Source organism: Acanthopagrus latus, chromosome 13 (genome assembly GCF_904848185.1).
Source record: "Acanthopagrus latus isolate v.2019 chromosome 13, fAcaLat1.1, whole genome shotgun sequence".
Classification (NCBI taxonomy): Eukaryota; Metazoa; Chordata; class Actinopteri; order Spariformes; family Sparidae; genus Acanthopagrus; species Acanthopagrus latus.
In genome coordinates, this window is record NC_051051.1 from 11,600,947 (window position 1) to 11,613,503 (window position 12,557).

The window sequence follows — 12,557 nt, forward strand, 5'->3', positions numbered from 1 at the left end:
AGGGTAACACTTTGAATTATTAACCAGCTTTCATCTGAATGCATTATTCTGCAGAGTTAATGGGCCAAAAGCTTCGCATTATTATCATATTTAACACTACTTATACAGAGATGCAAGCCAGACAGCACTGTTTCTAGCTGAAAATTAGACTGGAGTGTCATCAGTTAGGGTCAAGACCTAAACCATTAGCCAACATTAAGGTGAAAGACATATCACATGTCATAACTGTAATACGAGCTTCTTCATCATAAAAAGATACAAGAAGCAAGTTATTAGTCATTCTACAACAAAGTGTTAGCGGTAGTCCTTTTATGTTACTCACGCAATACATTATATAAATGAATGAATAAATGATAAGCCACAAAACCACAAAGCTAGAGTGCGGAGGTTGAATCGAGGAGTCTTGGAAAGGACTCTGAGGAAAGACTGTGCTCCGTAGCCCGGCGGTGCAGCAGCAGACACTTCTGTATCTCTTGCCAGACAGCGGCAGGGTGAACAGAATGCGGCTGGGGTGAGTGAGTCTCAGCAGAAACATCAACAATACTTGATAAAGAGCTGCGACCAAAAATGGCTGCACACGTCGCACATGGTCACAATCGCGTGAGTGGCCCGTTCTGCAGAGCCACAAGGGCACTGGTTAATACTTAAGTGGGTGTCAGTTAAAATGTTGACGTTTTTATAACCCCATGCAGTGGTACACTTTACCTAAAGTTAGCTGGGGAAGCTTAGCTAACATGTCTAATGTCACTTCTCTCAAGTGAACACACCTTGTGGGATGTTGCACTATGGGAGAAGTGTTTTGGTTTGCTCTCAAACTTCAATATTACAATATTACAATATTATATGCAACACTGAAGCAATATTACTGTGTTGTTGATAAAGTTAAGAAGAAGAAGAAGAAGAAGAAGAAGAAGAAGAAGAAGAAGAAGAAGAAAACATATGACCACAACATGTGCTGGCGCAACCGGCAGAGTAAAGGTGGCAGGACCAGTGCTATCAGTCGAATGGTTCGTCTGAAGCTCTGTAAGCAAAAACAAATGCAAAGATGATCTTGTTTTTGTCCATCAAACAGTCCAAAACATCCACATACTAAATTGACAATTCTATCAAAACTGAGAAAAGCAGCAAATGTTCACTTTTGAGAAGATAAACTTATCACTGTCTGGCATTTGTGCTTGATACATCTTTAATCTGCAATACTCTGATTTGACACTGTAGACTAAAAAACTCAAGGTCTAGTAGAAGACAACCGTCATACCACATCTCAAATATTAAGTCTTAATTATTTCACATTGAATATATATATATAATGTGTGTGTGTGTGTGTGTGTATATACATATATATAAAATACAACTCTCCTTCTTACACTGAATCACAAAACCATTGTGACACAGTGGATTTATGAGAATGTCATATCTTTCGCTGATCAAATTTGTGTGAGATACTCTGCTGGATCTGATTCCCATCTTTTCATTTGTCATTATCAGTGGCGAGACCGCACACGAGCTCCTCCTCTGAACACACGGAACAACCACGCCGTGGACATCTCTCTCCGAGCCATGCGGTGCAGCGCACAGTATCAGCTGTGTTGACTGCCCATTAGCATAATTTGTAGACAAATTGTCATCAAGGGATGAGGGTTGATGGTGAGCTTGAATACAAGATTACAACGTCAGGGTCAAACAGCAGATCAGTCGGTTACTTTTCCTTTCCTCCCGCCGCTCCACCCTAAACTCTCCAGGTCATGCTAATGATGTTTCGGGGAGAGGATGCGGCGAGCAGGGGGAACATTTTTGATGATGTTAAGTAGCGGAAGCAGCGCCAGAAGGGGAACATTTCTCCGTCGGGGATGCTCTGACTCAGGGGTTCCAGTGAAGGGCTGAGCGTCAGTCCGCTCCTTTCTCCACTGCAGGCCCTCTCACAGGAAGCCGCTGCCTTATATGGCTGTCACAGGCTATTGTGTCTGTAGCTCCATGCTCCTACTGTGCCATGTTTCCATGGCAACCAAGACGAGTCAGTCTGTTTTTTTTTTTCCTCCTGTCTCGGTCTCTTGTTTTCTTTCTCTCTTTCTCTCTCTTTCTCTCTCTCTCTCTCTCACACACACACACACATTAGTATACACCTTCACTCCAGATGAGATCAGATAGTGTATGACTCACTCTCATAACCTTTTTTCCCAAAGTTTGCAGCAACCAGAACTTTCTCTGCTCTCACCTCAGCTGTTTCTCTCTCCCTCTCCCTCCCTCTCCCTTTCCCCTCTGCCTCGCCTTTTCCTCCACAGCTCGACGAAAAAAAACAAATAAAACACGCACAATCAACTGGCTGTTTTTTCTGCTCTCGGATGCAACACGCCTGATCCGAGGTAAATGATGCACGAACAGCAAGCAGCACATTGCGTCCGTGCTCGCCTGTCCGCTTCAACAGCAGGTGGAACGGCTTCTCAGTCAGGGAGTTTCTGCGTGTTGCATCACCCGGTCCAATCATCCCCCCCCTTGACCCAACAGGTCTCAAATAAAAATAGAACATTTACAATTTAATACCAGAAAAGGATGAAAACTCAAGAGCGCAGTTGCACTGCGGGGCGTTTTTACATCGTGCAATCAGGATAAGAATGAGCTGATGTTTGTTAAAGCTCCAAACTACAATCCACTTTTACCTGCAAACAATGTTGTGCATCAAAAGGGAGGAATTTTTGTTCCGAGGCGTTCATAAAAGGGTCATTATCAGGCTCAAACAATACAGCAGGTACCAGGGCGAGCCCTCGCCACGTTTCACTTCGTTTCATTAGTATGTCAGGTGAGGAACGGCTTGTGGGGAGCTGCAGGATTGAGTCACCAACCCTCTTCTTTCCCTCTCATCTTCGCTTCCGCTCCCCCAACCCCCCCTTCTTTACCTCTCTCATGCCTGCTTCTCTTTTCCTCCACTCCCTTGTGAAATCATTCTCATTCGAATTCATATTCTACATACAACGAGACACAGCTCTCGCGCACACACACGCACACAGTAAACAGTGCCAGACACTCCGCAGAGCTCTGATTTCATTGCAGTGTTTATTCATACTGTTTTCATTTGCTGCGACGCTGATTAAGTAATGAGCTAGAAAAATACTAAGCAATCACGAGGAGGAAGTATTAGGATACAAACAATTCCCAGCTGCGACCGTCAGGTCTGAGACACTTGCACACACTCGTAATGCACAAACACGCGTGCAGACGTCTTAAAGGGACGATAGCGCCGTGTCAGAGTGCATGGACAGAGGAACAAAAAAGAAAAAAAAAAGACGGAACTTTTTTTACGAGCTTACCGGAAGCAGGGGACTTGCTGCGTCGCGATTGGACGACGGTCCTGGGGGAGCTGCGGATCAGAGAGCCAGACATCTTCCCGTAGTTTACCGACTTCACCAGGCGACACTCTGCGCACACAAAGACAAGACGGACAGGAAATGTCAGGCACTGATCGTGAATCAGGAATCAAAGACCTCTCCGTGAGTTTCCTGGGGAAACCAGTCAGTGTTGGGGAAGCTGCTTTGCAAGTGTAGCTTGTAGCTCAGCCTGGCAGAAGTCTGAACAAACTACATTTCTACCCCTGGAGAAATGTAGTTTGTAAAACTACTGTGAAAAAAAAGTAGCTTTAGCAACTACTTATACTCATTATACTCATTTAACTCAGCATTAAATACATCAACATATGGTGTATATGAAACACAATATAATACCTACAAAAAATTAACATACCAGCAGAAATATGCCTCTCAACTCAAGTTTTATTTTTTCAACATCACAGGAACTTCAGAGGCACTAACACTTAGGCACGAACACGTTAACATGTAGGTTGTGTCTGTAGATGCATCTATATCCAACATGTACATGGCGCGTTCAGGGTCGCATCAGGGGTAGCGGGAGGGTTGTCCATGATGTGCTTGTGCCATATGAGCACTGCCTTCCTTGGCACAAAGACCCACCCACTCTGTGAAGCATTTGAGTGCTGCCAGGACAAGCCAATCAGAAGCAGCTTTGGCTTAGCATGTCATGCCTTTTTTCAAAGAAAAATAAAATAAAATGTATATTACATAGGTTTTTCTTATATAAAAAAAGATATTTCATATTATTGGCCAAAATTGTATTTTGTAAATTGAGTAGGTAAACTACAAAAAATGACCCAAAAAGTAGTTTAAATACTACAAGCAAGTTACAGCAAATTAAAGTTAAGCTATATAGTTCAGCTACATATAGTTTAAGTCTCCCCACCACTGAAACCAATATGGGTGGTTCTACCAGCGTATCACCCGTTAGCTAAGTGGGCTGTGCAATGACAATAGCGATAGCAGTATTACCTCAATAAATTCGCCCAAAAATTATGGTTAGCGTCTTGTTACAACAGAAAATGCTGGAAGTCACGCCCATAATTTTGTACACGCTATCACAGGGCTATGAGTCAACGTGTGGGCAAATCTAGGAATTATAGTGTCAAGATCCTAAATCCATAATAGTCCTGGCAATCTCACTGGAAAAAGGGCCAAACCCAGGACAAATTACAATGTTTCACAGGTTGTACAGGTACCCTCCGATACCCTCTTTCATACTCCGTCATGAATTTAGTGGAAAGCAAAAGCACTCGTGTTTTTGACGGCTAATAGAGCTTTTCTAAATGTTCTTGTCATTAAACCATATTTCATGTGTGTAAGTGGTGTCAGTTTAAAGTAAACTCTACTGCACAACTATTTACAATTATATCTGTGTTGTTGTTTTTGCTTTCTGTGGCCAGAACTACAAAAAAAAAAGGGTGTCTTCTTCTGCTACCGAATGTGATAAATGGGCGGATGGTGGAAGGTATTGTCTCAAATCGTAGTGCAAAGAATGACTGTGAATACTGTATCATGATGAAACTGCTGATTTACACCTCTATATGCAGGTGATCACAGTGTGGGGGCGATGAAGGGTTGGGATGCTGTGGATAGGCTGAACATCACAATCGCTTAAAGCGATATAGTTATTAATATTCACAAACTTCAACCCCTTAAATAACCTTAATCTGCTAAGCATGTAATGATATACTTATCTGGATGGATCAGATAAAACCTTGAATGATTACTGTCGCCCTCGATCAAACCACAGATCGACTGGACTAGAAGGAGGCAACCGAAGTGCTGCATGTAAAAGCGGGTTGGAGGCTGCTACGCTCTCGCCACACAAAAGGCTGAAAACTGAGCGTGACACTGTGACATGGCGCCACGGTTTGTGACACACACACACACACAGTAAGCTTTAACACAATAAGAACCGAGCATTTTTTTAAACCCGACATCAGTGTTTTTTAAGACTGATATTCAATTTCATGGATTTCTTTTCCGGGCCAGCCACCGTTAATATTTTGATTGGTTTTGACCTTTGGTGACGCGAGAAAAAAACACCAAGCCACTAATGTATCGAACGTGGCTGTAATTGGTTTTACCTTCAGGTCTCCCCCCTGCAAAAATGAGTTCTGACCTTCACTGGGCTCGCTTTCCATACGCAATTATTGTGCTGTTTCCGGAGTGACAGCTAAGACTCACGGAGGTCTGATATTTTTACAGACACACGCGGCCCTCGGTCAATGAGCCATGTAATGGTGCGCGCACACCCCTCGCCGCCTCTCCTTTAGCCCCCAAAACTTTGCTCCTCTTCTGTTCATTAACCCGGCCCCATTATAGCTCATTACCACTTCAGACCAGGGGGAAGCAGAAATTATGCACAGTCTGTCACGTGTGTATGGAAAGAGCTTGTGTGTGTTATTTACTTGTGTGGCAGTCGTTGTGGCCCGGTGATTAATGTACAATGTGGAGTGTTAACATGATGACAGTGTGCCAGAGCTGAGGCAGAGGCGATAATTATAGTGATGCTGAGAGGAGGCGAAGCTGTCTGCGGCTCCGACTCCAACCGTCTCTCTGTTTGCGTCTGCTTCGCTCGTCGCTCTGCTTTCCCCTCCGTCTGTCTATTTCTGCCCTTTGCCTCCTGCTCCCCGTCTCCCGGGGCACGAGGAGGTGTCATATTGTGTTCTCTGTCTTCTGGGACGGAGCACAAATGATGTATATGCGTATATACACGGGGAGAAAAACTGATTAAGCATTTAGGTAAGGGTTGTAAGTGGTGAAGGCTTTGCTTTTGTTGAGGGTTAGAAGTTCTGATCTCTTTGCAACATGAAGAGAACTTGAAGCTAATTTAAAGAAAGAAAAGACGCTTCAAAAAAAATCAATGATCACAGCCAAAATTAGAGTATTGCCACAGCATTTAGCTTATTCAGATGAAAAGCTCAGTCTGATGCAAATTCTATGCTAATTTGCCCCAAATTACATGCAGTTTAATTAAATCTGGCTTCCATATCCGCTGTAATAAAATCAGTAGAGTGGAGTTGTCTGATGTCTCCGACTGTATCAGATTACCTCATAATTCCAGACGTCTCATTTTGCTCATCAAGATTTTACGCTGCATTCACGTGCTTCTCCGATGGACGCCAAAAAAAATACTCAACTCATAGTCCAATGACTGGAAGAGTACAGGAAATGATACAATGACTATACAATACATGAGTTTTGTTCCATCGTCCCAATGTTTACCTTTTTTTTTTTTACTCACTTATCATTTTCTCCATATTCCAAGTTCTTGCTAAGGGGGGCAATTACATGGAATTTCCCAGTTGGACAAACATTTTTCTGAAAATTCTTACAGCAAAGAAACGCACAGTGGGTCTAGAGGCCACACTGTCGGGACCGTTGGTGAGTGTGCTGAGGCGTTAGTCCCACACCGCTGGCATTAGGCAGTCCTTGTAGATGGCTTCTAGCCGATTCAGCAAGTAGAATCGCCACGGAACAGAAACATAAAAAAGAAAAAGTCCCTTGAGTCCGCCGCATCCATTCATTTTGCCCATTTAGCACAGCTTCTCCTTCCTCTCTGCCTCTTCGCCAGTGCATCTGCAACTTTTCTCTGATATATTCTCAATTAGAAGTGGCTACGTTAACCCGAACGGTGTCAGTAAAGGCTCTCAATCACAGCAACGGTTTGTACAACAGTATTTCCTTTCAGAGCAGAATGTATGTCAGCTGTGATCGCTCATGTGCATTCAATTGCAACCTCTTTTTGCCGAGTCAGAGGAGACGTGAGGTGATGCAACAGTCGGCCTTCATCGCGGCTAGTTCGCTGATGTCAGACTTGGCTTTTCATCTGCGCCAGCCGTACCCTCAATGCAATGAGACACAAAAGGCTTTATACTACTTTTTTCACATATGCAGTGGTATTCCTGACACACGTAAACACACTTTAATGTGTACAATTGGAGCAACCCTTTAAAAAACTGACAGCATGCAATTGATTGCAATGGGTTATGGGAAAACTGAGAACCACCCCTCGTCTCCGCTGAATTAAGATCACTTCTCAACCACATTTAGACGGAAAGACCTTATTATAACTCATTCTGACATGACGCCGAAAGACTTTAAATCGCCCTAAAAACACTCCGGAAGGCACACAGATGCAAACAGCAGGGGAAACAGTGGAAGTGCTTACGGCACTCTTTTGGGTGCTCATCTTCACACATGCGTGCAGAGAATGAAATTTATACCGCACACACGCTGCTGCAGCAACGCAGACGGGGGAGACATTATTTGGGATTATCTTGCAGAACATAAGAGGTGCTCCATTTTTTTGTTTATGGCTGGTTACTATGACAATCAGCTCATCAGTAACTAATGAATTCTCAGATACGCCTTGTTGCACGTAGGAGGCTGTTTTGTAGTATTTTCTCAAGACAAGAGGAGGCTACCAAAGAGAAACTGCATAAAGGAAGCATCTAGCCGTCATATTTTGCGAATGAAAGGAAAGTAGTAGGGAAGAAAAGGAGGAAAAAAGGAAAAAGAGAGACAAAAGGGGAAAGGAGGAGGAGGTTGGCGACCCAGGTGGGATGGGTATTATTTAATGGTTGAGGGGATACAGGGGAACAAAAGAATTGAATAAACCTCTGAACAAAAGCCAGTGCACACTCATTCATGTAGGAGACAGGAAGAGAGACGATAGGGCGAGAATACAGATGAGCACTAAATGGCAGGAGTCTTCAGACGGCAACGCAGAAGAGGGAGTCAGACCGCGAGAACGGGGACGGGTGAAGTGAGGACAGAACGTATCCTTAGCAGACTGCCTCGGAGAGACAGGCAGAGGGGAAGAAGAAGAAGAAGAAGAAGAAGAAGAAGAGGAGCAGTGGCAGTGTAATAGGTTAGACATTGGCTTGAGAGTGCAGCGGACCTGATCTTCCAAGGGGAGAGAGGAAAGAGGAGTGAAGGAGCGGTGAGACGATAAGTGAAAAGAAAATGACAGCCTACACAGTCCTGAACCACCTGAACCAGGGAGGTGTGTCATATAAAGAGAAGGTGGTCCGGAGAAGACCGCACGGAAACAATACATTGCAGTATATGCCTCCAAGGTGAAACCGCAATCAAAAAGCCACAAATAATGCTCAGAGCAGCACCAAACTTCAGCAACAGTACAAATATGGTCCCGGCACGAAGCTCGGGGCATCAACTATCTGCTAGCTTAGCCGGATTTCTATTGAAAACAGAACACAACTCACCACTCCAACAGCTTCCTGTTGTGGGGAAGCCTGACGAGTCGATTACCGAGTGCAGTGGAGTTATGTGACTTTTTGATGGCGGTTTCATCTTGGAGGCCTATACTGCAATGTATTGTTATTGTGCGGTCTTTTCTGAGGTTGCTAAAACTACGTAAGCTAGCAGTCGGAAAAATTTAACTCTCGGGGTCATGGTGTGTTAGACCATGGATTAAACTTACACCGGAATATCCCTTTAAGTAGGGAAGTATAAAATGCCTAAATAAAAACGAGAGAAATAAAGAAATAAAATGACTGAATAAGAGAAATACACGATATATGTATTTTTTTTAACTTGTCCACCAGTGTGAGTTACATTTCCACATGTGTTCTGCTCAAATTTGAAGGTATACCGAACAAAATGAGAAGCCAGTTCCTGCATAGATGAGGCTGCAAAATACAGTACTTGCAACACCAGAGTCCTAAAGATTACATTAGGGTGAGAACTTGTAAACAGGAAGTGAAAAGAAGGTTGAATAATCTCATTCTTAGCTAACAGTGGTAGTAAGTAGGGCTGAAGCCTAATAGCTGACCAAACTGTTTTTTTTTTAGACTGCAAGTCTGTTCGGGAGTTGTACTTCGTCCTAACTGCTGACAGCTGTACCTGCAGTTTGCTAGTTGATGAAGCTGCAGAGGAGCAAGGTTGTAGCGATTTTAAAGCAACATTGTGTAACGTTTTCACCTTAAAGTAACAGCTTTTTTTTTTTTTTTAACATTTTTGCATTTTACATTTTTTTGCCCTGGTTGGATCACTTTTCAAATATGCAAAATGTTCTTTCATGCACTGCGATGACAATCTAATCTAAATTAAACAAATGACTCTTTTTTTTTTTGGGAGTATTGCTAGAATCAAGTGTCAAAACAGCTTAACACTTGTAAATAATCACCAAAACACAGCTGGGTGCAAGGAAGGAAAGGAATGAAAGCTAGCGAGGAATAGACAAGTGGGCTCACTGAACAGCCAGAATGCCAAGTATCAGCGCGGAAAACCGCCCGTCGACTCACCGCTCTCGTCCAGCATCAGGTCGTCTTGGTAACGGAACTTCTCCGGTCCGCACGCCACGAAAATGTCCTCATCGCCAAAGAAGTCCTGCAGACACGACACCTGGAAGCAAAGATGATGAGATCAGTGGTTATTTTTTCCATATCCTTCATTATCCAGGTCAAACTGGAATACATTAGGAATGTAATGACAGGTTTCTACTGTTATGGGCTCGATGCATTTTTCAGGGCTGCCTTGACTTTCTTGATGGGGAAGACAGTTTCCCAGAACAACTTCCCAAGTGGTGTGCAGATTACTTTCTTGGCTACTGCTCGCCAGTGTCTGAGTGCCAGTGCGCATGCCCGACACGTCCCTGAGCCGCGGCGCAGTGTTGATTCTGCATATAATCAGTCTATCAGCGGCTATAAAGACACCTTGCTGACTCACTAATCGGCCGCGGCACGTGGCGCGGACAGACAGAGCAGCGAAGGAGGTCTCTCCCCTGAAGACTGGCTTCTTATGAATGGTAATGAGTAACCGAACTAACTGGAGTCACAAGCTAGGACGAAGAAGTGCTCATGCGAGGCTACAGAGAGATGTGTGAGGCGGCGGGGAGAAGCAGAGAGCTGGCGTTCAAAGTTTACATCTGATGAGTCGCTGTCACTCTTTGACAGACTCCATACTGTGAAGATAATGCCATCCTCCAGTTACACGGCGACAGGGACAGGTTTTAAAAGCCGGCACCGAATGCATCGCAACAGGAGCCGGATCATTAAAAGAAAGGGGTTTTTTGTGTGTGTGTGGATGGTTTTAATCATTTTGTCCGTGGGTTTCTGATAAACACGTCGACTCGCTCAAAAAGTTTGCGCGGGACCGACGCTGCTCGGTTTGCCCGTAAACTTGCCCTCGCTCTGCATCAGGGGTCGTTTGTTGTGACGAGCGGGGCCAGGAAACACGCCGCCACTTGTTATTTTCTATTTGATTTAGTCGACAGCTAATTCCATATCTGATCTAAACTCTGCATGACTCACTCAAGCGACTTTAATTACACCCCACAGGGCCAACCGCCACGTCGCAATCAATCAATATCCCAAATTACATTCCACGATAGGCGAGGGTACAGTCAGAGAGGGGATTTATGGGAAGACAACGGCTCATTCATCCGCTATGACAAATCTCCCCCCTCCGAAAAAAACCCATTAAGAGCTATTACAATTTGGGCCGCATGCGTGTCGAGCACCGCCTGGAGTGAACGCGTAAACACAAAGCTACTGTTTATTGCATTTCCATGGCAATTACCATCCAAGAATCCATTTAGATTCCTATTAGACACCAATCAACACCCCCAAAAGAAAGTCACAGCCGATACAACAGCCTTGTCAACAAAACGACGAAAATTGTGTGTGCGTGTGTGTGTGTGTGTGCAAGCGAGCAGGGATGGGAGTCCTCTTGCTTTTACCCCTCCGCGGACTCCGAACAAGCCAACGGGGGACGAAAAAACAAGTTTAATCTCAGTCACGGACTCTCTGTGGAGTATGGATCGTTTTCATTTAACTTTTTTCAAATCAAGGCTCGGCTTCTGTGTGTGTGTGTGTGTGTGTGTGTGTGTGTGTGTGTGTGTGTGTGTGTGTGTGAGTACGTCTGGCCACACATCACATGAAAAACACACATTTCAACACAGGCACATAAGGAGGCTTGTGCGTATGTGTGTGTGTGTGCGTGCGTGTGTATGTGTGAGGGGAGAGCTATTCCTGTTTCATAACAGGAGTGCATATTGCTTTGTTCCCTGATATCCCCTGATAGCGGTGCTGGTGATTATTTCAGGGGCGAGCGGCTCCACTTCCTAACGAGATGGCTGCGATGCAGACGCTGGTTGCCGTTAACATTTCCCCAGCGTGTCAGCGCTGACAGACAGCCGTGCCCACTCCCACCTCTAATTTTGCTTTGTTTTTTTTTTCCTTTTTTTTTTTTACATTATTTTCATCCTTGAGTCAGCTTTTAATTTTTTTCAGTTGCGTGCGGTTGCATAATGACCGCATGTCTGTTGCACGTTGTAAAGTGCTGAAAGACTGTGACGAACGCCGCTGCTAGCTGTGTTTGGCCTCAGCTTGAATTTGCTGTCAGATAATCAGGCTCTCATGGAGAACTCACTGAAGATGTCTCATTAGACTCAGGAAATAATAATTCCTTAGACATTTTAAAGACAAAACTATATTAATCGATGATGATAACAAAATAATTGTTCAGAGATGTGCTGAGAAACCACCATACTACTATAGTAGTACAGTAATAGTTTAGTATAGTAATTCTATAACTAACTAACTCTAACAACTACAGTCTAGCTGTTAAATTAATTGCTTAGATATGAGGAGCTAGCTAACTGGTACTCCCTGCATTTCCCAAGATAGCAAGTAGCTTGCTATCTGCTATCAAAATACAATACAATATATTATACTGTAAATCATATATCATATCATATTTAGAAAGATATCATGGAATCATGGTTTTGGATGTGATTGATGTCACAAATGAAATAAGCCCTGGTCTCCTGTGTGAAGGTCCCTGTGTTTGAGCCATCCATGAATCCTCCCTACACTGTCCCACGCTTACTGGTACTACTGTACGTGACTTAACTTACATAATTAATGTGCCCAAATCTTTTTTGACTATTTCCTCGATCTAACCAAGTATTCCTCTCGATTGACGCGCCAGTGATAGCGCTCCATCCTGAACACGTTCTCAGGCTCTGTTTTCAGACAGTTTAATGGAATGATAATAACTCTTATTTTTTTCTTTTTTTTTTACTTTTATATTTCACCAGTTACATGCTTGTCTTCTTTTCAAAGCTGTTTTTTTTTTTTTTTTGTTGGAAGGGAGCAGCTGGGAGTATGTTTGCTGCTCTGAGGCAGTCTGACCTCGTCCTCGGGCCGGGACTTCTGCTGC

At 43.8% G+C, this 12,557-nt stretch overlaps 1 protein-coding gene across 6 annotated transcripts in view; it reads right to left on the minus strand.

The window, feature by feature from the left end:
• The window catches only part of dclk1a (doublecortin-like kinase 1a), a 53,816-nt gene that overhangs the window by 26,519 nt on the left and 14,740 nt on the right, over positions 1-12,557 (minus strand). For all 6 annotated transcript variants that reach the window (XM_037120034.1, XM_037120033.1, XM_037120037.1 and 3 more), the window contains 2 exons: positions 9,638-9,737; positions 3,306-3,413 (listed from right to left, as the gene is read on the minus strand). In XM_037120034.1, coding sequence (XP_036975929.1) covers positions 3,306-3,413; positions 9,638-9,737 — 208 coding nt within the window. The remainder of the gene's footprint in view (positions 1-3,305; positions 3,414-9,637; positions 9,738-12,557) is intronic.